This window comes from Rhizophagus irregularis, chromosome 23, assembly GCF_026210795.1.
Source record: "Rhizophagus irregularis chromosome 23, complete sequence".
NCBI classification, from domain to species: domain Eukaryota; kingdom Fungi; phylum Glomeromycota; class Glomeromycetes; order Glomerales; family Glomeraceae; genus Rhizophagus; species Rhizophagus irregularis.
Window position 1 is genome coordinate 1,882,624 of NC_089451.1, and position 26,319 is coordinate 1,908,942.

Below are 26,319 nucleotides of genomic sequence, written 5' to 3' on the forward strand. Positions count from 1 at the left end.
ACTTTTTGCAATTGTAAGCCAATATTCACTTTCTTTTAAAATGTCTATAATTGTTAATTTGCCAATATTATATTTTTGCGCAAATTTAACATTCTGAATGCACAGGTCTTTTTCTTTTATTTTACAAATTTTGCACTTTTAATCAGCAGAAAATTTAACTCTCTTTTTCTTTGTTGACATTATCAGTATTTTAAAAAAATTTATCTGAAACTAACAGAAATAATTTTTCTGATAAATCTATAACAACATGATTAATGATAATGCATTCATATTTTCATATTCTTAATAAAGTCACATGACAGTTCATTATACTAGATATATGACTGATATACATGGGCTGACTAAAATGAATTCAGTTGTGATATATGGTAATTTATTATGTAATTTTGTTACATCTAGTGCAATTAATTATAAAAAATTAGTTCTATGAAATCTGGATCAGTACAAACAGTTTTCAGTACAAATAGGTTCATTATAACCAGTGGTGACTGTATAATTTAGGTATTTAATTAATTAGTTTTGCTAATTTTTTAATAAAAATTTACTAGGTTTTGCCTTTTTAATGTTATATTAATTTGCTAAAACTTCTAGTTTTTCTAATAATTTTAGTATTATTATTATTTTTATTAAATCAGTATACTTAATAAAAAATAGCTATTTAAATATTACTATTTGTAAAACTAGCATTTATTAAGCAAAATAAAATTAATTACAAATAAATCAAAATATTTAAACAAAAAAAAGACAAACTAATTTTTACAAAATATTATTGTAATATATTATTATATACTTATTATATAGATTCTCATGAATTATGATCATACTATTAAATCATTCTTAAATTTTCAACCTTTTTCATGCGTTCCGCCTAATTAAATTTACGAGATTTTTACTGGCTAAATTTTGGTAGTACAAAACTGACTGAAAATATGACTGACCAGAATTGGACAGGGCTAATATTTAAGTTTAGCTTTAACGGGCATCCAGACGCGTCCTTATCTTACGGGGGTGTACAATCTTAAAGTACATCTGGTGGGCCGAGTTTAAGAGTTATGCACGTGCACGTGTGTTAATTCCGGCCAGTTCAATTTTTTTATTTTTATGTTTAGAAAAACCAGATTGTAGTAAAAATTACAAGGATAACATATACATGAATCGAAAGCAATTCTATCACTAACAACCAAGCCACTCATAGGTGACGATTTCTAGCCTTTAAAAAAAAGAGAGGAACGGGTCAAATCCAAGATCGTTCCCAGAACCAATCAGTTCCAGCTTTAACGACACGTCAAAACTATTGAATCACGTGATAATAACATCCAATTTTGTATATATGTATCAGTATTATTATTTTTTTCTTTTTTAGTTCGGAAGAGAGTTCACCTCTCTCCCGCTCATTTACATTTTTTTCTTTTATCAAGGTGACAACACCCTATCTTAAGGGTCAGACGTGTTTTGGTTTCCTGTTATGTAAATTGCTTTCGGCCTTAGTATGTAGAGTTTGGGTAATTTGTACTGTAACTCGGTACATTTTGTGATTAAAATAAAAAATAATTTTAAAAAAAGTTCACTTTTATTCTTTTTATAAACGTTATCAAGAGTAAAAAAGAAATAAATGGAGAACACGGAATTGCCTACCAATGGACTTGTCAAATTTACAGGAAATAACATTAAACGCGAAATTTCATGGCAAGGAAAACAATAAAGCTTATAACTTAAGAGCGTATGGATAAACCCAAAATTGAATCCGGATTTGAGTGTTCTGCAAGACGCGTTGCTCTAACGCCAAAAACTGTTGTTAACGTTACTGTAAAGTCTGTTGGGGAAAATTCAATTCCAAAAAAAAATGAACCAGATATCAACAGAAGTCAATTGTCAGAAAAGTCTCGAGTTCTATTAAACACGGCCAAAATTCCGAATTATGAAGTCGCTGGCAAATCAAAATCGCCCATCCGAAGCCCAAAATCTTTATCTTGGCAATAATATATTTTCTGGCTTCATAACTCGATGAATGACTTTTTTCTTTTGAAGATAGACAAGAGCATCTGCTATCTGAGATATATAACTTGCTGCTTTATGTTCTGTAAAAGGTCCGATGCTTATACAATTCTCCATTTTCGGCATATTCCAACACCAAAAATAACACTCTGGGCTCTATTCTTTTTGAAGCGTTACTAAAAATTTGTGGTTTCGCATACCGGACGCAAGCCAGAGACGTATGACACTCTGTAGTACGCCTGATTACTGGCACCTGAAATGATCAAAGACACAGGTTATGACCAATAGATAGATTCGTGGCACTTGGAGTGTTGTGTTATGAATTCTTGGTTGGGGAGCCTCCTTTTATGGTTCAAGGTAGATTATAAAATACCAAATCAAATCTCTTCGGAAGCTAAAAATCTCATTTCGTCTTTATTACAGTCCGATCCTGAGAAACGTTTGCCCCTCGATCATGTTACAACACACCCATGGATTTTGAAGAATAAGTAATCAGTTTATGGAATATGAAAGAATTTGTAACGTTTTTAGATCTTAAGAATCGTGTAAATATTATGAAATTTTGTTTTATAAGGTTATGTTAGTATAGCATTTCCATTAACTATATTGATAAACAAGAATAAATTATGGTTGAATAAGGAAAAAATAATTATAAAAATAAACAATTTTATCATGAGTATTACTGTTTATGATTTAACGATTATGCGGCTTAGTAATAATAAAATATTTAGTGTTCGCAGGGCAGGGCTAGGTTCAGAATTGGAATCAAATATAAATCTTCCAGGTGCTGGCTCTAGCCGCATTTTAAGTAATCTCACCTCTTGGCTATCCTTTGTTGCAACCATTCCGCATTTCGATCTTGATGCAGAACTTCTTCAGTTCCCTTATCTACAAATGCAAAAATTAAAAAAAAAGATCATATCAGTAAATTTTTTAGTATGTGGATCACTAAAATTTACATAAAGCTACTTGTGTATCTTTGTGTATTATATTAATATACATAAAGTAGTTGTTTTATAGTTTTATTTATATTTGCTGTTAGTGTATTAATATATTCAATATTTCAATCGCCGTACAGTATCATGATAATCATGATAGGCGTGCACACACATCATCTCATCCACATGAAATACGATGTCAGTCATCAGAGTCGCGACTCGCGACTATATATATACTCTCACATATATATATCATCAGTTTTTTCTAAAAAAAAAAAATACTTTCATACTCTAAAAAATAAAACCACTCATACTCTCTAAAAAATAAAACCGGTATTTTTAAAATAAAACTGATAGCCAGAGCAAAGTCAACAAGAAGCTTTTACAATTGCACTCACAAAAGAATCGAATGATATAGGCAAAAACACGTCAAAGGTTAATGTGGAGAATAAGTAACAATAGAAACGAAAATTCGGGTTAGAAAAAAATAAAGATTCAGAAGATAATAAAATTGATATGAATTCAATTAATGACATGGCCTCTTCAACTGGCGAAACTAAGGAAGACGAAAATCCAGAAGAAAACTTATTAATAGAAATAAAAACTTGGTCGAAAATAAAAGTGATACGACTTTGTTAATGGCACAAACGATCCCTCTTCAACCAGTGAAATTGTGAATATGAAGGAAGACGAGAATCCCAGGATGGACTCGATAACGCAGACGCGGATGCAGAAGAAATTGCTGCACGCCGCGCAACAGAATATATCGACGATGAAGCAGATGACTTGGAAGTAAACTTCACGTACATTGTTCGCGTCTACTTGTCTAGCTTTTTAATCGATAAATCTGGTTATGTTCAAATGGACCAATTTCGCGAAGACCTCAGGTTGTGTTATCATTTTTAAATTATTTACATAACCATAAGGTATGTCCGGAGTATGAAGAAGATATGCAAACGGCTTTGCAAATCGCTCACAAAGCAAAAGAAGAATTACCAAATTGCAAAGCGCTCGCACAGAATGCGCCAGGAAAACTCAACAAGGCGTATTCTTTATTATTCAGAGTTATTTGGCGCCAATGCAGTCGAAGAGTTTACCCGAGTTAAAGAAGATTCTAGAACCGCTTTGACATGTGAAATTATTGGAGTTGAACCTTTTCAAAAGGATATATCGGAGGTTTCCGCAGATGAAACCTTTCAAAATTCTAATGAATTACACAACACGCAAGAAACTGATCTTTACGTGAATTCGATGTGTCTACTACGGAACCTTTTTATATATGTGTAAATTCAGATTTAGGAATTTATGCTATGCCCGGAATGCGTATCACTGCCGATTTTCATAAGTTATCTAATGGATTTTGGTATTGGGATTATTATCAACCTTGTGATGATTCCGATGATGATGATTAAATTAAATTTTAGATTTTGCATTATGGTAAAAATTCTTTTTTTTGTTTTTTTTTTGTATTATTTTATGTAAATTCTTTTTTGACTCATGATCGGACGATTCTACAATATTCATTTCTAAGGAGTTTTGAAAAGACCGTTCTGAAGAAGCCTAACAAACAAAGACGTCGCGTACGCCTACTAAGAAAGGGACGAAGTGACGTCTGTGATCAAAATTTTTGACGATATTTCCAGCAAAGCTAATAGTAAATATTTATTAATTTATTATTTTTTATACTTGAATCTTTATTACAAATATTAAAAAAAAAAATCGTTTTTTTTTATTATAGAGTGATAGGATAAAACGAAGATGAAGATGCACATATTTTCTTAGAGGAGTTCTTGAAAAAGAGTGCATATCAAGTATTAAAAACGCGAAATTTTTTTTTTTTTTTTTTGATGTTTATACTTTATATTTGTTATCTGACCTCTTATCATTGGATTGTATTTATTCCTTTTTTTATTTATCAGTTACAGCACTATTTTGTATTGAAATACTGGACAATAGATGAAAGTTCTCTGAAAAGAGCATTACTGATTTTCTAGAGAGTGTAAATGGTTCAAGAGACTTTAAAAGAGGTGTGTATTTTTTTATTTGCAAAGTGGGTAACTTCCTAAGCTAAAATTAGAACAGATAACTCATTGAGTCGGGGAGTTCACAAATTTTACTTAGGAGGATACTGGATTTATTTGTTTGGGTTGGGTAAGGGTGAGCAAAGTGGGTAATTCCTATGAAATTACCTGCTTTTTCTTTTTTATTTTTATTTTTATTTTTATTTTTTTATTTTCTTTTTTTTATTTTTTTTTATTTCTCTTGTTCACTTGATAACCAACTCAAGCAAATAACATCCTACTTTGTTATTGATAAAGTCTGCTAATTCTAAAGGAGAAATTGGCTATGTCTTCTTTACCATTAAATAAAAATTTAGCATACTTTTAATAATTTTTCTTTCTTATAATAGGTAAATGCAAAGATTTACAATCACTGGTAAAATGAAGATTTCCTAGAGAAATTTTTGAAAAAGAATGCATATCAAGTGAAAATTTTTTTTTATATTTATACTTTATATTTGTTATCTGATTTCTTATTATTGAATTGTATTCAATTATTTATCAATTACAGCATTATTTTGTATTGAAATACTGGACAACAGATGAAAATTCTCTGAATGGAGCATTACTGATTTTTAGATAAGTGTAAATGGCTTATTAAAAGACTTTAAAAGAGGTGTGTATTTTTTTATTTGCAAAGTGGGTAACTTTCTAAGTTAAAATTAGAACAGATAACTCATTGAGTCGGGGAGTTCACAAATTTTACTTAGGAGGGTACTGGATTTATTTGTTTGGGTTGGGTAAGGGTGAGCAAAGTGGGTAATTCCTTGAAATTACCTGCTTTTTTTTTTATTTTATTTCTTTTTTATTTTATTTTTATTTTTATTTTTTTATTCCCTTTTTTTCTTTTTTTTTTATTTTTTTTTATTTCTCTTGTTCACTTGATAACCAATTCAAGCAAATAACATCCTACTTTGTTATTGATAAAGTCTGCTAATTCTAAAGGAGGAATTGGCTATGTTTTCTTTACCATTAAATAAAAATTTAGCACACTATTAATAATTTTTCTTTCTTATAATAGGTAAATGCAAAGATTTACAATTACTGGTAAAATGAAGAAATTTCCTAGAGGAATTTTTAAAAAAGAGTGCATATCAAGTGAAAATTTTTTTTTATATTTATACTTTATATTTATTATCTGATTTCTTATTATTGAATTGTATTTAATTATTTATTAATTATGGCATTATTTTGTATTGAAATACTGGATAACAGATGAAAATTCTTTGAATAGAATGATACTGATTTTTAGATAAGTGTAAATAGCTTATTAAAAGATTTTAAAAGAGGTGTGTATTTTTTATTTGCAAGTGGGTAACTTTCTAAGCTAAAATTAAAACAGATAACTCATTGAGTTAGAGAGTTTACACTGGTTAAAATAGTCCAAATCGGCTAGAAATTGGATGTCTGATTTTAGGTTGAATTTGGTAATAAAGATGGCTGAATTGTCAATCCAAAAAAAGTTTCAATTGGCAGGTTGATCGATATCAATCAGAATGTCTGAATTGTATCTGGATTGCTTAGTATTTTTAATCCGAATTGTTTAAAAAATATATTCATAAATTTACTGAATTGCAGTGAATTTATTCTGAATTATGATAAATTTTGATAAATTGCGATAAATTTTAATCTGAATTACAGTAAATTTTATTCTAAATTGTAATCTGAATTGCGGTAAATTTTCTATTCTGAATTGTGGTAAATTTTATTCTGAATTGTGTCTGAATTGCAGTTAATTTTATTCTGAATTGTATCTGAATTGCAGTAAATTTTATTCTGAATTGTATCGCAAATTGCAGTAAATTTTATTCTGAAATTTAAAATATTACATATACATATAAAACAATTTCACCCAAAAATCAATATTCCAGTTGCCTGAAAAAATGAAAAAAACTTGAAAGGTGAAGTAGCCGTTTAAAATCACCTTACCAAATTTCGAATTTCTATGTGTCTAAAAGATCTCAGAATAATGTTAAAAATGTTTAATTACATAAATAATAAAATACTTTTTTATAAAAGTTTTGAATTTTTTGTTTTGAAACTAACCTGGAAATCCAGTATACGTTAAATTCCTTAATTCCCATTCATTTCTACAAATTGGAGATGATTTTCCTACAAAAAAAAAGAAAAAATATTAAAATAATCAAAACATTACCTGTAGGATGGCAAATTGAAGCTGATTTCCCTACAAAAAAAATAATAAAATATAATAAAAAAATGTTAAATTAAACGTTTTTATTAAGTTTCGTCAAAAAATTTCAAAAATCAAAACTTTACTTGCGGGATTCCAGTATCCAAATTGGAGCCAATTTCCCTGCAAAAAAAAAATAATAATAAATAATTAAAAAATATTAAAATAAACGTTTTTTTATTAAGTTTCAAAAATACGAAACTTTACCTATAGGATTGGCCAAATCAAAGCTGATTTCCTATAAAAATATAAAAAACGTTAAAAATAAACATTTTTTATGAAAGTTTCAAAATTAAAAACTTTACTTATAGAATTTGCCTAATCAGAGCTGATTTCCTATAAAAAATATAAAAAATGTTAAAAATAAACATTTTTTATGAAAGTTTCAAAGTTAAAAATTTTACCTATAGAATTGGCCAATTCAGAGCCAATTTCCTATAAAAAAAATATAAAATGTTAAAATTAACATTTTTTTTATTAAGTTTCGAAAATACGAAACTTTACCTGTAAATTTGGCCAAATCAGAGCCCTGCACTTTGGTGTTCTGGACTTACAAAATTAAGAACGAATGTTAGTTAACGTTCGTTAAAATAAAATAAAATAAAATTTTTTTTTTCAAAGTTTTACCTTTGAAATGCCACCTAGAAAGCTGAAATCCTAAAAAAAAAAAAAAATTGAAATATTAGTCAACGTTTCATTCAAATAAAAATACAAAAAAAAATGCGAATTTCAAAGAGATACCTTCAAAATTCCATCCAGATATATGGAAACTGGAGAGCAAAACCTAAAAAAAAAAGAAAATAATGAAACGTTAGTTAACGTTTCGTTTAAATAAAAAAAGAAAAAAAATCAGAATTTCGAAGAGATACCTTCAAAATTCCATTTAAACATATGAAAACTGAAAAGCCAAAAACCTAAAAAAAAAAGAAAATTGAAACGTTAGTCAACGTTTCGTTCAAATAAAAAAAAATAAAAAATCGAAGAAGTACTTTCAAAATTACATCCAGACATACGGAAACTGAAGAGCCGAAAACCTAAAAATAAAAGAAAATCAAAACGTTAGTCAACGTTTCGTTCAAATAAAAAAAGAAAAAAAAATCAAAATTTTAAAGAGTACCTTCAAAATTCCATCCAGACATACAGAAACCGGAGAGCAAAACCTAAAAAAAAAGAAAATAATGAAACATTAGTCAACGTTTCGTTCAAATAAAAAAAGAAAAAAAAATTGGAATTTCGAAGAGGTACTTTCGAAATTCCATCCAGACATATGGAAACTGAAAAGCCGAAAACCTAAAAAAAAAGAAAATTGAAACGTTAGTCAATGTTTCGTTCAAATAAAAAAAAAATAAAAAATCAAAATTTTGAAGAGTACCTTCAAAATTCCATCCAGACATACAGAAACTGGAGAGTAAAACCTAAAAAAAAAGAAAATAACAAAACGTTAGTTAACGTTTCATTCAAATAAAAAAAGAAAAAAAAATTGGAGTACAGTCAACTCCTTCTATAGTCACTCCCGTTATAGTCACATTCTACTATATAGTCACACCTATCCTCAAAAATCATATTAAAAAGAACCGTTTATAATCACAATTATATAAAGAATATATCAAATAACTTGGCATCTAATAATCGTACAAAGATGTACCATAGCTTGTTAGAATCGTCTCACTGAGACGAATCGAATGGTGGTAGTTTTATCCTTTTACGATCACTGGCTGATGAGTTATTCAGCAAAATGGTAAGCATCGGCATTATTATATTCCTTGATTTACGTTTACTGCGCCATTTAACATTTTGCTAAATATCTCGGTACCTAGTGATTGTAAAAAGACGATTAATAGCTCGTTGGAATCGCCTCATCAAGACGAATTGAATGGTAATAAGTTCATCTCTCTGTGATCAATATTGACGGAGTTACTACTTAAAAACTATTTAATATTTTTTAATTTCAAAAATTGATCTAGTAATTGGATTTCGATGTATTTTATACCATTAGATTCGTCGCATCAAGACGAATCGAATGGTAGTAAGATCGTCTCTTTAGAATCAATATTGGCAGAGTTACTATTTAAAAACTATTTAATATTTTTTAATTTCGGAAATTGATCTAGTGATTGGATTTCGATGTACTTTATACCATTAGATTCATCGCATCAAAACGAATCGAATGGTAGTAAGATCGTCTTTCTAGGATCAATATTGGCAGAGTTATTACACAAAAACCATTAATATTTTTTTAATTTCGGAAATTAATCTAGTGATTGGATTTCGATGTATTTTATACCATTAGAACCGTCTCATCAAGACGAATTGAATGGCGGTAAGATCATCTCTCATCTCTCTACGATTAATATTGGAGGATTTACGATACAATAAAGTTTTAAGTATAATTTTGGCCAAAATTATGTTAATTTTTGGCCAGAATTATGATATACTAATATAAGAAATTTTTTATATAGTCACATCTCTTTATAATCACCAAATATGGACTGTCCCAAATGTGTGACTATAAAGAGAGTTGACTGTATATCAATAATATGAAAAGATTCAACCATAAATCATTAACCAATATGCCACAAATCAGAAATAAATGCCGATTTGTAATTTTAACTAATATTAGGCAAATTTTAGGCTGATTTGCCATTTGTCTGATTTTTTTTTTGATTTTTAACTAGTATCAATTAGTCAATCAAATATGATCATTTTCTGCTGAATTTTTGTTGAATTTTTATTGAATTTTAATAATGTATTAAATTTCCATAAATCAGAAGTGCTGATTTGTAATTTTAGCTAATTTTAGGTAAATTTTAGGTTGATTTACCATTTTGTTTGATTTTTTTTTAATTTTAACCAGCCATCAATCAAATATGAGTGATGATTTTTTTGCCAAATTTTTATCAAATTTTTATTGAATTTTTATTGAATTGTCAATTTTCCATAAATCTGAAGTATCATATTTGAATATTGGGTAAATTTTAGGTTGATTTGCCATTTTGTCTGATTTTTTTTTTGATTTAATACGTCAATCAGCCGTCAATCAAATATAATGATTTTTTGCCAAATTTTTATTGAATTTTTATTGAATTTTTATTGAAGTGTCAATTTTTCATAAATCAGAAGTGCATATTTGAATATTGAGCAAATTTTAAGTTGATTTGCCATTTGTCTATTTTTTTTTTTGATTTTAACTAGCATCAATCAGCCGTTAATCAAATATGATGATCTTTTGCTGAATTTTTATCGAATTGCCTGATTGGCATCAATCAGATGTGCTGATTTATAATATTAGCCAATTTTGGTCTGATTTTTAGCCGATTTTTCATATGTCCGATTTTTTTGATTTCGACCAGTGTCACAAATTTTACTTAGAAGGGTACTGGATTTATTTGTTTGGGTTGGGTAAGGGTGAGCAAAGTGGGTAATTCCTATGAAATTACCTGTTTTTCTTTTTTATTTTTATTTTTGTTTTTTTATTTCTTTTTTTATTTTTTTTTATTTTTTTTATTTTTCTTGTTCACTTGATAACCAACTCAAGCAAATAATATCCTACTTTGTTATTGATAAAGTTTGCTAATTCTAAAGAAAGAATTAGCTATGTCTTCTTTACCATTAAATAAAAATTTAGCATACTATTAATAATTTTTCTTTCTTATAATAGGTAAATACAGAGATTTACAATTACTGGTAAAATGAAAAAATTTTCTAAAGGAATTTTTGAAAAAGAGTGCATATTAAATATTAAAAATGCAAAAAAATTTTTTTATGTTTATATTTTATATTTGTTATCTGATTTCTTATTATTGAATTGTATTTAATTATTTATCAATTACAGCATTATTTTATATTGAAATACTGGACAATAGATGAAAGTTCTCTGAAAAGAGCATTACTGATTTTCTAGAGAGTATAAATGGCTCAAGAAACTTTAAAAGAGGTGTGTATTTTTTTATTTGCAAAGTGGGTAACTTCCTAAGCTAAAATTAGAACAGATAACTCATTGAGTTGTGAAGTTTACAAATTTTACTTAGAAGGATATTGGATTTATTTATTTGGGTTAAGTAAGGGTAAGCAAAGTGGGTAATTCCTATGAAATTACCTGCTTTTTATTTTTTATTTTATTTTTTATTTTTATTTTTTATTCTTTTTTATTTTTTTTTTTATTTTTTTTATTTCTCTTGTTCACTTGATAATCAACTCAAGCAAATAACATCCTACTTTGTTATTGATAAAGTCTGCTAATTCTAAAGGAGAAATTGGCTATGTCTTCTTTACCATTAAATAAAAAATTTAGCACATTATTAATAATTTTTCTTTCTTATAATAGGTAAATATAGAGATTTACAATTACTGGTAAAATGAAAAAATTTTCTAGAGGAATTCTTGAAAAAGAGTGCATATCAAGTATTAAAAATGTGAAAAAATTTTTTTATATTTATACTTTATATTTGTTATCTGATTTCTTATTATTGAATTGTATTTAATTATTTATCAATTACAGCATTATTTTATATTGAAATACTGGACAATAGATGAAAGTTTTCTGAAAAGAGCATTACTGATTTTCTAGAGTGTATAAATGACTCAAGAAACTTTAAAAGAGGTGTGTATTTTTTTATTTGCAAAGTGGGTAATTTCCTAAGCTAAAAATAGAATGGGTAATTTATTGAGTCAAGGAGTTCACAAATTTTACTTAGGAGAGTACTGGATTTATTTGTTTGGGTTGGATAAAGATGAGTAAAGTGGGTAATTCCTATGAAATTACCTGCTTTTTCTTTTTTATTTTAATTTTTTTATTCCTTTTTTTTTCTTTTTTTATTTCTTTTGTTCACTTGATAACAAACTTAAGCAGATAAAATCCTACTTTGTTATTAGTAAAGTCTGCTAATTTTAAAAGAAGGAATTAGCTATATCTTCTTTACTATTGATAAAGTCTGCTAATTCTAGAAAAGGAATTGGCTATGTCTTCTTTATCATTAAATAAAAATTTAGCATACTATTAATAATTTTTTCTTTTTTATAATAGGTAAATACAGAGTTTGAAATTCTATTTAGCATTATTAGTTTTTTCCTTCAAAGTTATTGGAATAGTTATAGTTAAATCCAACTAATAGTTATTGTACTTAATAATCTTATTCATATAGTATTTCTTATTAAATCTAAAAGCCAATATATAAAAGAAAATATTTCTAAATACTTTTTTCTATTATAAAAATTAATTCTTCTAAAAATAAAAGTTTTTGGAAGTTATTTTTGACATTTTGGAATTATTAGGTTCATATTTCTATATATTTTTTACATAAAATACACTGAAAAAATTCTTGAAAATTTTGGATCTAAAGATCAGTTTCTTACTTTCTTTTGCTTGATCATTATAATACTAATTATATTAATCTTTAAGATTTATTATTATTTATTTTTATAATTATCCTATATATTATATATTGTATAAATGTTTTATAATGAAATACAACATATAAAATAACTTAATATTAATATTTTCTAGTTTTATATAAAATAAGATATGTATTTATTCTTTTTACCAAAAGATAGATTAAGAATTATTGATCTTACTTATTTCTTAAAAATATTATTCTAAAAAATAAAAAATAAATAAATCATGTTAAATCATATTAAACAAGATATTGTTTTGTAGTATGTATATAAATAAGTTATATTTTACATATTTAAATAATAAAGAAATTCAATAAGTATTCAGATAATAATTCCTGAAAATGAAGATGAGTTGAAACTATATATTTATATAAAAATTCATTTCGACCAACCCTTAGCCCCTTTTGAAAGTATTCCAAACGTACCACCCGGTACTAAATTAACCTTGCCAGAGACCCTAATGCGACCCACCGATCCAAATTTGGTAAGGTCACCAGCTTTTTCTTTATTTTTCTTTAGAGATGTACTTTTACTAACGACATTCCAACCATCATTTCCCGATGATGCTGACGATTCTTGAGATGTCATTTCTTTATCTGATCGGTGGTCATGACCACTAGAGCCTCTAGGCCACACTGGTTCAGTTATACCTAAAATTTATACTTTGTATTTTAATAATCAAATTAAGAAAGATATATTATTGATTTAATTTTAACTTTACCACCTGCACTAGATGTTTTTGGAGATTCGGCATCCTCCTTTTGTTTTGCTGCCTAAAATTGATGAAAAAAAAATTGTAAAATGAATGATTTATTAAGTATACGTATATACAATAACAATAGTTATTACATTTGGAGAATAAAGAGGTTTCCAAGCGTTATTTCGTAAATCGATAGTACTCTTAAAATTTTACAATAATAATATTAGTAACATAAAAATAAAAAATTATAGAGAAATATTTACCATTAACATAGATTTTATACGATCTGGCAAGTTTGGAAGGTTCGTTATATTCCTCATAGCATTAAAGTAAGAATCCATTAGCCGTTTTGCTTTGCCATAATCAAGTTTTTTTTCAAGTTGATTTGTTTTGAAATGATCAAGTTCTTCGCCTATTGTAATCATTAATTTACATAAAACTTCCATTTCTTCTTCTCCGGGTAGATCTTGAAATACTAATAATTTTTTTATACATTCATGCATAATGCGTTCTGTAACCATATTTAATTTAAATAGTTCACTGATGAAACATATAAGACCGAGACCTCGCCTCTTAGCTTTTTTCCTAGATTTTTCTGAGACCAGATTTGATTCGTCCCAACCTTTCTCAAAGCCTTCTTGGCAGCAATTAAGAAGATATTTTCTAAATAGTGCTCCGCCTTGGATAAAATTACCCTCAATGTTTTTAACATTTTCATCAACTATTCTAGGATCAATATTTTCCATTATCTTACGGCAAAGTTGAGCGTACAATGCACAAATTTCCTGAGGTTTCAATCCCTCAATTATAAGATGAGTTAGTTCTCTCAATATACGCCCGTCTTTTTCGTCTCTTGACCTGTTGGCATATTCAATAATTTGGTCTGATACAAAATCAAATTTTTCGGGAGTTAATTTTTTTAGAAATTCCCTGATATCACGTATTACTATGTAAGTAGGGATGATGTCTTCAGTTGTTTTAGGTAAAATTCCTAAAGCTGAAACAGGAACTTTTTGGTTCTCTGAACGTTCAATAGGTGCAACTTTCTCTTGTATTACATTTAGTTCTTGTACTTGGCGTGCACCTTTATCAAGTGTATTATACAGACGATCGAGTCCAGTTTTATCAAAAACATCTGTTGTAGGCGTTAACATTTTTTCTTCGATCGTTTGAGATTGAACTTGTCTATTAGTTCTTCTTTTTCTACGCCGTGTTGAATTATCTTCTGGCTTTTCTGGCTTTTCTGTAGAAGTATCATATAAATTTTCTAAATTTTTTGGTCTTTCTCTACAAACACGCATAAATTGCATCATAAAATCACGATCATATCTAAATTTTCCTGGCTCAGCGTTAGAATTTAAGGCTGGATTTTGTGGCTTGATATTCGGAGGATATTTTATAGAGTTCAAGTCATCAATCATACGAGCACTACAAAGTGCATTATCATTGTAACTTTCTACCTCTTTACCTTTTAACTTATTTGAAGAAATGCAATTTTTAATATTTTGTGTTGCTAAAGAAATTTGCGGTTCATAAAAACGGTCAACCACCTGTCGTCCATTAACAGCGCTAAGACGAGCTAATTTGAATTTTTGTTGAAGCTTTTTAATATCCTGATTTTTAACAACAAATAAATCTGTTTCCAAATTTTCAACACGAACTGTCAAAGAATTGATTGTTTGTGATTGAATATTAATATTTTCTTCACATTCACAAGAATTCTTTTCGTTAAACTCTTTTTCTACATTAATTTCCTTGTTATCGTAAAATTCATTTTCTTTGTAGGGACTTTTTGAAATTTTTAGAGAATTTTTGTCTTTATTCATGCTTAATAAGTTGTAACGGATATATTACTGCGGAATTTTCGACAAAGTTAAAAAAGTTGGGGGTATGTTATAACCCCGCCTATAAATATAGTTTTTTTATCTACCAATTATGGAGACAATGTCATAAAACAAGTCTTAATGTTGGTAATCAATGTGTAAATCATTGCGTAATTCGAATAAATTAAATATGCTGAGTGCTGGAATTAAACCATAATTTTTGCCTTAGCATGTGAATTTAGTTAAATTCGGCAATAATACGCTAGTAGTACGCTACTAATTTGACAATGACAATAATTAACTCTGACAGAATTTAAATGATAGAATAAATTCACGAGATTTTTTTTTTTAGTCGCATAAGTTAAATTTACTGATATTACTGTTTTTATTAATCAAGCATATGTTTGTTGGGGAATTATAACCGAGCGGTGTAGACGCGTAGTAACAATGTGGTTTTTAAATCTATTTTTTTTTAATGATCCAATCTAACGAAACGAATAAAAAAAGCATTTGTTAAATTTGGTAGTCCGGCCCGCTGACCATCTGAACGTGATTTTATTGTACTGTACAATTGAATCTTTTCTCAAATCATTGTTATTATGTGATGCAGAATCTTTATTTTCCCATGTTTTTCACTTTGTCATTGAAATTATGTCAATCATTTCTCTCTTTGGGTGTTATTTATTACTTTTATTAATTTTTATCAACATAGCAATAAACTTACGAGAATAAATACAGTAAGTCCGATTAAGACATTATTTTCAATACTCGATTTAAACATATCATTTTAATGTATACTATAACTTCGCAATTCACACTTAATTTATAATGTACGATTATGCGATAACGGCATTACACTATTCTAAGTTTCTAACATTAGACAGTATGAAAATATAAGTCAGTAATACAGCCTATGTGATTTCATCGATTTATTTCATCCGACTTATAAACTGCATGGACTTTTGAGCTTTGGCAATGCCTGGACAATATAAGGATTTATTAATTATTGTTTTGTAACGTGATTTGTTTATTATAGTAGTAATGACTTGATATACTGTACAGTATATATAAAGATGATTTAGGTATTTTCATTAAAAATAAAGGAATTAATAATGTATATCGGAAAGCACTTCTTGATGTTAACATATTTGCTATTCATAAGTTGCGTACCGAAAAGGTTATACTACCACAAATAGTCTATGAAACTATCGACGCTCTTCGTAATTTTAGTGTTTGAGAGTATATGACCTACTTTGAATCTGCAATCTAGATAGATTTCGCATCAATACATCAATCAATAACCTTTTTGTGTATGTAATTAATTATAACACTTCTATGAAAATAAGGAGCTTTTACATGAATTATATTTTCGAGAAAAGGAGTTTGTACTGTAAGCATTAAATTAACGTCGATTTTCCGAATTTAGATAGATTATCAATTTTTTGATCATGAATTTTAAATCACAATATCTAAATACCCTTCCTTTAGAAAATTTTCCACAAAAAAAAAATAAAATAAATAAAATAAAATAGAAACTTTTTTTCTTAACCTTATTTTCAATGAATTTAAACAATGGAGATGTAAATACAAAACCCACAATACCAAATTGTTTAAAATGGTCCGAAGATAATCAAATATTATTATTTACTCCGATAGGAATTTACATTTTCGTAAGTTCAGTGATTCGTAACAATATTCATTTCTAAAAAAGATATTTAATATTATAATTTATAATATTAGACTCCATTATATAAAGGGTTAAATATTGATAGAAATGGAACTTGTGTGTGTACTGCCCGTGTCGAATGTCAAGAATTTAATAAAGAAAGAGGATATTTCAAATTCAATAATAAAGTTCTAGGTATTATACGTGATTTTATGTCTTACTTATAAAGGAATTTGTTATTATTAATTTATCGAATTTATCGAATTGATTTTAGATTTTACTGATAGAATTATTCAAGAAAATCAAGAAACTTTTAGATGTGCTACTTGGTCACCAAATGGAACGTCAAATTTAAAAGGGTAAAAATTTTTTTTTTTATCAATTGTTTCATTTGTAAAAGTGATTTTTAAAAGTGTTTATTATTTTTAGTTGCTTGTTTATAGCTATTACAACAAAATATAACGTTTCTATTTATGGGCCAAAAGTCAACCCTATTAATTCAGATTGGATAGAGGTATTAAATTGCAACGCAAGATATTTTTATTTATGTAAAAGAAATTGTTTATTAATTATTACTTATTGTAATGTTGTTAGATTGAAAATATGACCGAAAACATCATTAATTCGTATACCAATGAAAAGGTCGAAGATATAACTGACGAAATAATAGCAGATCAACTCCAATCAATTTGTAAATATTTTATTAAAAAAAAAAAAATTTATGAAGAAAAACTTTTTCTAATTAATTTAATTAATTTGTATTTTATAATATTTATGTAGCTATTTCATGGTCACCGTTATTTATTGGTGAGAATTTTGATCCTGTTTCTATTATAGCCATCGGAAGTAAGGCTGGAACAATTACTTTTTGGAGGTATATTGCACCTGTTATTTTTACTTTATGAAGAAAGACTGATTTTATTTAAATATGTTCTTTTATAGTTATAATAATGGAGTTAATTTCCTTTATTGCTTACAAGCTCATGAAACTTGGGTAACGATATCATCTTGGTCACGATGGGTTAATTTAGGAAATAATCAATGTGAGTAAAATTGCAGAATTTAAATTACTCTATAATAAATCTTATTTATCAATTTTTACTGGAATTATAAAGATGCATCAAGTTTTGTAACAGGATGTGTTGAAGGTTCAGTTTATCTGTGGCAAGTGAGCTTATCAAGAGACTTTTCAAATAATGAGGACGGGGATGGAAAACTTTTACTCTCTGTCACGTTACGTATGACTCTTACAAATGAAGATGGTCGCATGGCTGAGATTATGAAATGGTACGATTCAGCAGTAGGTATTTTTATGTTTCTACCTATTTTCTATTAAAGCAGAATTATAATCGTTTTATCTGAGTTAGGATGGAAGCGAAAAATTTGCTGTGATAAAAGGTCGCAAGATTTATGTATGGCTTTCAAATGAATCAATGTTGCTTTATGACGCACAAATTATTTCGTTGAATTTCACGATGCAAATGTCCAAAGTTGTTACAGGTGAGTTGATATTGATCAAGATATTCATTGATTATGAAGTTTGACTTTAAAAAAGACTATTTTTATAGGATTAACATGGAGATATGATGGAAGTCAATTGCGTGTTTTCACAATGGATGGAAATCATTGGACATTTAATGTTTCAAATGAGGAAGGAATAAATATTGATGAATCTCGAACAAATTTCATTAATAAAAGCTTAATTACAAAATGGCAAGAACAAGAATTTGAAGATGAAAAAGATGATGAATCTCTTGAAGAATTTACGTTTGTCGAAGAAGTTAAAAATGCCGAAGAAGAAAATGATTCTTTAATGAAAGAACCGATTTATTATGGAGCTGACTCATCTGCTAATGAATTATTCGTTGCAGTTGTTTTTGCTTTAGAATCTCGTACTGTACAGTATCTTACCGATAAATTTGAAGTTTCTCATGTTACCTTTATTCCTACCGAAAATTATAAAAGTATCGAAATGCGTGGATCTTTAGTTAAACAACTTTTGAATAGGCTTGAGGATCCGTTTTTAAGTATGCTTTGAGTTTTGATTTTATAATATCTTACAAATATAAAATTTCATAAAAATTTTACATTTACGTAGTTTGCAGAAAGTCTACTACTTATCTCATGTGGGATTTGCTCGAATACTGTGATCCTGAAAATGAATATTACGAAGATGATTCTTTATTTTCTATGTTGGAGAAAGCTCTCAGAAATAGTTTATTACAACAATCGGATAATTTACACTTTCTAGAAACTAGTTATTCTTTGTTTGATATGACGACTAAGTAAGTTTACGAATAATTTTCTTATTTAAAAACATTCAATACATATTAAGCTTCTTTTTTTTTAATTTAGTGACATATCAATGAATGGATTAGTTAAGAAATTAAAACGTCAATTGTATAACCATACCCTATTAAATAAATCGAGGATTATTATACACCTTTATTGTAATACTTTAGTATGTTTCAGAAAAAATACCATTTCAGTAAGATAACATCTTTATAATTTTTTTCTCTTTTTATAGCGATTAGAGTTTAATGGTGAAGAAAGTATCGAGATTCAAAACAAAATTCAATATGAAATTTCAACTCTCTTAAAGTATTTTTTGGGAAAAGTGTTGAATATAATTTCAGATTGTCTTCAAGGTGGATTAATTGCTGGTAATGGTAAGAACTTTTTTCTAATTAAAAAAGGAAACAATACATTATAACTTTAATTATATTCTAAAACTAACGATTTTCTTTTAATCTATAGAAAGAGATCAAACTTTCATATTAAATTTATGCGATTGGATATTATTATATTATCAAACCGATGAACAATTATTAAATTATGCAAAGGTTATTTATGAGAATTTAAGTGGATTACAAAGGACTACGACAAAAAGAACATTTAAGGATTTGGATAATGAAATAAATTGGACTATTAAACTTATTTCATCAACAAAATCGGCAAAAACAAAAAAATTAAAGATTCCTGCAAGAGAATCTTGTCCTTTATGCCAAAAAAATATCCTTTTTAAACATAAGATTATAATTATTTTTTAAAAAAAAAATTTAAATATCTATACTTAATTCTTTTTCGTGTTTATTACATGTTTCTTTAGGACCCGGATTTAAAGGTACTTGTGAAAAAGGACATCTTTGGGGTAATTAAATTTTCTCTTTAGATACTCTATTAATAAACAATCATTTTTAATAACACTTCTTTTTTATAGAACGATGTTCAATAACCTTAAGCCTTCTTTCAAATAAACATATAAAATCTTGTAGCACATGTAAACGTAAATCACTTGATATAACAAAATTTAACGATGAACTTTCTATTAATTCAATGTTCTTTAAAACCATTTTAACGGTAAGTGATAAGTGTTTTTATTGTGGTGGTAATTTTATTTGTAATTGTTAGAAATAAGTAAAATTTTAATAATTTAATAAATAATAAATAATAATTAACATTAAATACAATTACATAAAATCCTTGATTGCTGACCTTGCTATTATTTAATTTATTCATTAAAAAATTTCCTATAGAAATTTATTATCATTTAGGGCGTCCTTTCACTTATCATCTTCTGATATAAACTGATAATAAAACTGCTTGCTTATTTAATTGTCAGCCAATACAATACATTTACTAAATTATATCGAAATGGTTAAGAAGTTTAATAATAAAAATTTTTTGTAACGACTTCGATAATAAATTACTTCAATCGGTTTATAATAAATATTTTATTCCTTTGCACAACTAGGAAGTGATACATTTCAATATATTCTAGGTTTAATTTTAACTATTAATTCTTTACAAACTCTAAGAAGACCAGATCTGCATTTAAATGGTTCATTCACATCTGCTATTTCTATATCATATTTTCTATAAATCAAGGAAACTAAACACTTTAATACTATCATTGCCAATTTTCTTCCCGGACATATTCTAATTCCACCTCCCCATATAGTAAAGGAATCTTTAATATGTTGCTTTTCAAGTAAATATTTATCACTTTCTTCAACTTTGTAAAATCTATCAGGGTCGAATTTTTCAGGATCAGTCCAATAATTCTTATTTTTCATTATTGCACCATAATGCATTTGAAATGAGGTTTTTTCTGGCCAATTGATTCCTCCAACCTCATCTTTTTCAAGATTTACACGTGGGATCGAAAAAGATATAGGATGATGACGATGTACTTCTTTGATAACTGCATCGCAATATTGTAATTCATCAAGATCTTTAGCTGTTATGGGCTTTGTTAAGTCTTTTCCAAGAACCATTTCAATTTCTTGTCGTAATCGTTGTTTCACTTCAGGATAAGTTCCAAGATAATATATGACAAAGCAAATCAAATTTGACATCTATTGTTTAAATATTTAGAAAGAAATGAATTTGAATTTTTTGAAAATGAAATATATTTTTTTAAAAAAAAATAAATCCATCTTACCGTACCTCCTCCAAGTAAGGAATCGAATATATTATCAAAAACATCACCGTCAGTCATTGGTCTCAACAATTCGATATCGGCATGTTTCGTAACATTGATATCACGTGGTGTATTTGCGGTTAAATATGATGTTAACATATCGTAACGAAGAGGTTGATCTAACGGTGTACTCTCAATTTCAACTCTTCTTTCTTTAATAATATTATATATTTTATCAAACAAATAATCTCTATTTTTTAAAAAATTATTTATTTGTCCACGAATAAATGGAACATAACGGCGAATTAACTTATTAAACATAAAAAAATAAATTAATCCTTTATCGAAAATTTCAAGTGATTGAATAAACTTTTCAGTTTCTTCGATTTTTTCCTTTTCTTTTTTATTTAAAGAAGCATAATTTTCAGGAATAAGGGTACTATAATAAGAAGCGACAGAATTATTTTTTACTCCAGTTGAAACTTCAAAAATTATTTCATTTGTAAATCTAGACATCCATTTTTTCAGATCCAATTCTTTATTTTCTCCTATAATATTCCAATAAGATTCCATTTCTCTCCATAATTCAATCGTCCGTGTAATAATTTTATCATTAAAATTTGGAGTCATCATAGCTTGAGAAACAAATTGACGATTATATTTCCAAGATTTATAATCAGTATTCCGAGATATTCCTGACCCACTCGCTCCATATTTCATATATTCCATAGTACCTTCTGTAATAAGGTTTCTAATAGGATATTTAGTCTTTGATGAAGGTACATTCATATTTTCAATTAAATCTGGTCTAGATAGTATGATTACACGTTCCCCTGCTAAATTGATTTCATACATATCTCCATATTTTTTATACAATGACATCAACCAATCAATATGTTCAAATCCAATTCTTTGATGAGCGTTACCAAGAATTGGAAGTGGAAATGGACCAGGTAGAGGATTTGGTCGAGTAAAATAACGATAATAGTATTGAGTTACATAGATAACTGTAATAACTATCAGAAGAGAAAAAACACTGTAGTTTACGAATAAAGAGATAATCGTGAATATCATATTAATATTAAAAGTGGGCATAATTTTTAAAAACCAAGTTCATATATAAAGAATTTTTACGCTTCTCATCTGGGAATTCATATGATACATGCCAAACAAAAACAAATAAAGGAGCACAATTATATGATATTATCCTTTTGTTTCTCTTTGCCTTACTCGGACAAATTTATCCTGAACCGGTTCTTTATCAAGTTTTTTCAGAGCGTCACGTGATTAATACAGTTGCGGTCTAGGATAAGAACCTGAACCCCCAGTCTATTTAAGGACACTCAAGTCTCTCAGGAATGTCCGTGTACTTCCTTGAAATTCCGAAGATCGAACCAATGAATATTGCTGATCGAGATTTTTTAGTAAATCGAATATTATAATATTCCAGAAGGTTATCAAGTGGTTAAGGGCTTTTTTAAGTTTAATAATGAATATGGGTTAGCAAGTTTTTATAAAAAGTTAAACTGTGATACACGTGATAACCATCGAACTTAGAAGGTAAAAAATTAAGTACATTGTACCATTGTCGCAAAGATACTCCAAACTAACTTTTTCTGACTATGCTATTTTTAAAATAAATATTAAAGATTTTGAAACTAATTAGTTATGGAACAATAGTGATGTTTTTACAATTTCGCTAATATAACATGCAGTTACGTAATCCTTAACAAATCAGCGTACAAAATCTATTCAAATTTTGCCGGATTTTCCGAAAGGTTTTTGAAAAATCCGGTAAAATTTTTTAAATCTTGAATGATTTCGGACATTTTACTGCAGATTTCGGTATTTTTCAGAAGATTTCCGGAATTTTTCTAAAAACTTTTTGTACGCTGTTAACAATTAAGTGAGTTTCTGCAAAGTTGTTTACAAGTGCACAACATAAACCAATAAATAAGAGTACTTTCATTACACCAATAAATTCAATAAATTGCATCGCTCAAACCTTTTCTTTTACTACGAAGTCAATGAAATATAACTTAATTGCATTGCATTATGTCTGCTGTTCGAAAGGACTCGATTAATGCAATAATTAATAAAGCATATACATTAATGGATAATAAAATTCACGACGACATACACAAAAAATTTGAATTTCAACAAAAAGTAATTCTTGATGATGAAATGCTTACAGAGAATCAAAAAACTAGAGCAATAAACCAATTAAACAAATATTATGATCGAAATAAAGTTTTATTTAATGAAGGAAAAAGAAGGATTTGCGAAAATTGTAACCAAGTATGTTTAGCTACTTTATTTTGTGAATATTGTGTTCGAAATAATTTAAAAGTAAATTTTTCAAATTGGACATCTAATAATGATGAAATTGACAACTTAATACGGAAATGTCAAATGGAAACATTGGGACCGGATTATATAATTGAATGGATCCCATATGATAATTTACAAAATATTAAATATCTAACAGAAGGTGGAATCTCTAAAATTTATAGAGCAGATTGGATTGGTGGTAATTACAATGAATGGGATATGGAAAAAAATCAATTAAAAAGATTTGGAACTTTCGAAGTAATACTTAAAAGTTTAGAAAATGTTGAAAGTGCAAGTCATAGCTGGTTTGAAGAGGTAAGTGTATTAAAACCTAACACTAATAATTAAAAAGTTTTAAAAAATAATATATATATATATATATATTTTAGGCTAAATCACATTTAACTATAAACAATAAGCGGCCAGAAATCGTCCGATGTTATGGGTTAACACGAGATATATCAAATGGAAATTATATGCTCGTGATGATGAAAATGGATATGGATTTAAGAGAATATCTACAGCGAAATCATCATCAACTCACGTGGAAGAAAAGAATTAGAATTATTTTTGAGATATTAGATGCACTTTATTATCTTCATATTGAAAATGCAATTCATAGAGATTTGCATTCAGGAAATATATTGTATTCACAGTTCGAAGATTATTGGTATATTAGTGATCTTGGATTTTGTGGACCTGCTGATAAACCATCAAAAAGTATATATGGGAATCTTCCTTACATAGCGCCTGAAGTTTTTACTACAAAAAAATATTCTTTTGCATCCGATATTTATAGTATTGCTATGCTTATGTGGGAAGTTTCATTTGGCCAACCACCATTTATAAATTGTGAACATAATTTTGATTTGATAGTAAATATCATTGGTGGTTTAAGGCCAAATTTTGCATCAGAAATTCCTTTAGAATATAAAAATTTAATTGAAATATGTTGGAATGCTGACCCATTAAAAAGACTTGATATTTATACACTTAGGAACAAAATAATTGAAATTAGTAAATTATATCAAAATATGTTAGATGAATCATTTCAATCAAATCTTAGTAATTTAAATATGAATAAATATAGTTTAGAATCAGCAGGTAGCAGATTACTTACATATCAATTTAACAGCCCACTTCCTAATACAAAAAATGTGTCAGAGATGCTAACAGGTATAAATAAATTAACAAGTTTTGTTGTTTAATTTTACTATAATCTACTGAACTAAATACTTTATTAGTAGAATATTCATATTCTAAATTATATGAATTTGTTATTCCTAATAACTGTAAGTATTTATTTAAAATGATATTTTATAATCATTTTTATTAATTGATTGGTTTAATAAAACAGATATAGAAGAAGATCATCTTTATTAAAAGAACAAATGTTTGATAAATATTTATCAATATGATCATTCATTTCCAATGTCTGCTAAATGTATTTATGCAGAATGGTAATGTAGTTGAGCTCTTTAATAACAAGGTTGCATATATTTTTGTACAACAGATTTTATCATATACAGTATATTCTATAATTTGCCTTCATTTTATAAAAATATTTGATTGTTCTTACTTGATTACCTTCAACTTTAAATTTCCATTTTTTATTGCAAAATTGTAGCTGAACTTTTAATTATTTAAACCTTTTTTTCTAAATTTATAGTTTTCAATTTTTGAAATATATTTTATACAAAGTTTTAATGATATTACCACTCATTTAAAATAATTTTAACTTTTTTATTATATAAATTATTATTATATAAATTAACTTAATTTAAATATATTTCTTTTTTTTAATAAAATTATCATTTTATTTTATTTTATTTATAATAAACTATTATATTTGTATAATTCAATTTTAGTGTTATAAGTAAATATTGATTGTCATATAAAAAATCATTTGAAAAATGTATTAATTAATAGGATTTTTTTCTTCTTAAAGTATACAGTCAAACTTTGATATAGCGAACCCTTGATATAGTGAATTTTTCAGACAACTATAATAAATTTCCTCTTGCTATAACGAATTAACCAATCAAATCTCTTAAAATCTTCACTATAGCCTTATAGCAAAGTTGAAGTCTGGAACCTAGAGTTCATTATAACAAGAGTTGACTGTAGTATGATGAAAAACCAGAAATTATTATTCCTAAAAGAATACAAAAAATAAGGAGTTTGTTGATCAAAATACAATGTGAAAGTGGGGGTTTAAGGACCAAAGGTCTGATTCTCACTGAAACATTGGATGTGTGAGCTACAGAACGTTAAAAACAATATCGATTTTTCTTATTATATTAAAAGAGCTTCTATCAGCTCTAGAATCTTAATTTTGATATTATATTTTAAAGCTTTGTGTGGGTTCTCCATCTTTAAAAAGCATATCGATTTTTATTAATATATTAGAAAAGCTTTTAATGGCTTTAGAATCTTAATTTCTATATTAACTTTTCAGTTATATTTATTAAATCTAACAAAAATTATTATATCAGAAATTAATTTTGCGCAAGTTAGCTCTTTAAATAGCATATTAACTACCTAAGTCTAACGAAAATAAATCTAACAGTCCTTATTACTCCATAAATATTTAAGTTTAACAAAAAATTAAGTCTAATGAAAATAAGTCTAACGGCTCTTATTATCCTATAAATAAATCTAACGATTTTCTTAAATCTAATGAAAAATAATTAAATAAGTCTAATGGTCCCAATTCCATCATCATAAATCTAACAAAAAATGGTTTATTTAGAAGTAGTTCTGCATGGGCTAGCTTAATAAAATAATATAATATTCACCTA

At 27.2% G+C, this 26,319-nt stretch overlaps 6 protein-coding genes across 6 annotated transcripts; 3 read left to right on the top strand and 3 right to left on the bottom strand.

Annotated features, from left to right (window-relative positions):
• The first annotated feature begins 1,361 nt into the window (after window positions 1-1,361).
• Window positions 1,362-2,676, top strand: OCT59_015385 (uncharacterized protein). Its single transcript, XM_066139965.1, has 3 exons — window positions 1,362-1,487; window positions 1,597-2,352; window positions 2,419-2,676. Exon 2 carries the CDS (start codon window positions 1,723-1,725, stop codon window positions 1,978-1,980), a length of 258 nt encoding a protein of 85 aa, XP_066002790.1. The 5' UTR covers window positions 1,362-1,487; window positions 1,597-1,722; the 3' UTR covers window positions 1,981-2,352; window positions 2,419-2,676.
• A 773-nt stretch (window positions 2,677-3,449) lies between these two features.
• OCT59_015386 (uncharacterized protein) lies at window positions 3,450-4,695 on the top strand (the record flags this gene model as incomplete). The annotated part of the gene is made up of 7 exons (XM_066139966.1): window positions 3,450-3,554; window positions 3,636-3,736; window positions 3,860-4,188; window positions 4,358-4,370; window positions 4,465-4,513; window positions 4,582-4,587; window positions 4,672-4,695. The coding sequence occupies 7 exons, from the start codon at window positions 3,450-3,452 to the stop codon at window positions 4,693-4,695; spliced, it is 627 nt and encodes a 208-aa protein (XP_066002791.1).
• A 2,811-nt stretch (window positions 4,696-7,506) lies between these two features.
• OCT59_015387 (uncharacterized protein) lies at window positions 7,507-8,578 on the bottom strand (the record flags this gene model as incomplete). Its single annotated transcript, XM_066139967.1, has 8 exons — window positions 7,507-7,520; window positions 7,589-7,619; window positions 7,689-7,733; window positions 7,812-7,841; window positions 7,926-7,968; window positions 8,198-8,218; window positions 8,326-8,344; window positions 8,557-8,578. The coding sequence occupies 8 exons, from the start codon at window positions 8,576-8,578 to the stop codon at window positions 7,507-7,509; spliced, it is 225 nt and encodes a 74-aa protein (XP_066002792.1).
• Window positions 8,579-12,691: 4,113 nt separating this feature from the next.
• Window positions 12,692-15,150, bottom strand: OCT59_015388 (uncharacterized protein). Its single transcript, XM_066139968.1, has 4 exons — window positions 13,539-15,150; window positions 13,425-13,475; window positions 13,300-13,348; window positions 12,692-13,225 (listed from the first exon to the last, which is right to left on the bottom strand). Exons 1-4 carry the CDS (start codon window positions 15,099-15,101, stop codon window positions 12,954-12,956), a joined length of 1,935 nt encoding a protein of 644 aa, XP_066002793.1. The 5' UTR covers window positions 15,102-15,150; the 3' UTR covers window positions 12,692-12,953.
• Window positions 15,151-16,657: 1,507 nt separating this feature from the next.
• OCT59_015389 (uncharacterized protein) lies at window positions 16,658-20,318 on the top strand (the record flags this gene model as incomplete). Its single annotated transcript, XM_066139969.1, has 17 exons — window positions 16,658-16,768; window positions 16,839-16,959; window positions 17,039-17,123; window positions 17,194-17,278; window positions 17,359-17,455; window positions 17,545-17,638; window positions 17,707-17,807; window positions 17,880-18,064; window positions 18,132-18,264; window positions 18,333-18,791; window positions 18,863-19,049; window positions 19,120-19,225; window positions 19,292-19,433; window positions 19,522-19,776; window positions 19,862-19,915; window positions 19,985-20,124; window positions 20,301-20,318. The coding sequence occupies 17 exons, from the start codon at window positions 16,658-16,660 to the stop codon at window positions 20,316-20,318; spliced, it is 2,373 nt and encodes a 790-aa protein (XP_066002794.1).
• On the bottom strand, window positions 19,476-22,491 carry OCT59_015390 (uncharacterized protein). The gene is made up of 3 exons (XM_025312717.2): window positions 21,209-22,491; window positions 20,260-21,122; window positions 19,476-20,105 (listed from the first exon to the last, which is right to left on the bottom strand). The coding sequence occupies exons 1-2, from the start codon at window positions 22,280-22,282 to the stop codon at window positions 20,532-20,534; spliced, it is 1,665 nt and encodes a 554-aa protein (XP_025189089.2). The 5' UTR covers window positions 22,283-22,491; the 3' UTR covers window positions 19,476-20,105; window positions 20,260-20,531.
• Window positions 22,492-26,319: the final 3,828 nt, after the last annotated feature.

Bases quoted from the DNA above. Each gene is read 5' to 3' on its own strand.
- OCT59_015385 (XM_066139965.1), top strand. From the start codon at position 1,723: ATGGATAAACCCAAAATTGAATCCGGATTTGAGTGTTCTGCAAGACGC.
- OCT59_015390 (XM_025312717.2), bottom strand. From the start codon at position 22,282: ATGCCCACTTTTAATATTAATATGATATTCACGATTATCTCTTTATTC. The intron at 21,123-21,208 runs GTAAGATGGATT...TTTAAACAATAG, and splicing joins CCTTACTTGGAGGAGGTACG to ATGTCAAATTTGATTTGCTT.
- OCT59_015388 (XM_066139968.1), bottom strand. From the start codon at position 15,101: ATGAATAAAGACAAAAATTCTCTAAAAATTTCAAAAAGTCCCTACAAA. The intron at 13,476-13,538 runs GTAAATATTTCT...TAAAATTTTAAG, and splicing joins GTATAAAATCTATGTTAATG to AGTACTATCGATTTACGAAA. The intron at 13,226-13,299 runs GTGGTAAAGTTA...TATAAATTTTAG, and splicing joins TCCAAAAACATCTAGTGCAG to GTATAACTGAACCAGTGTGG.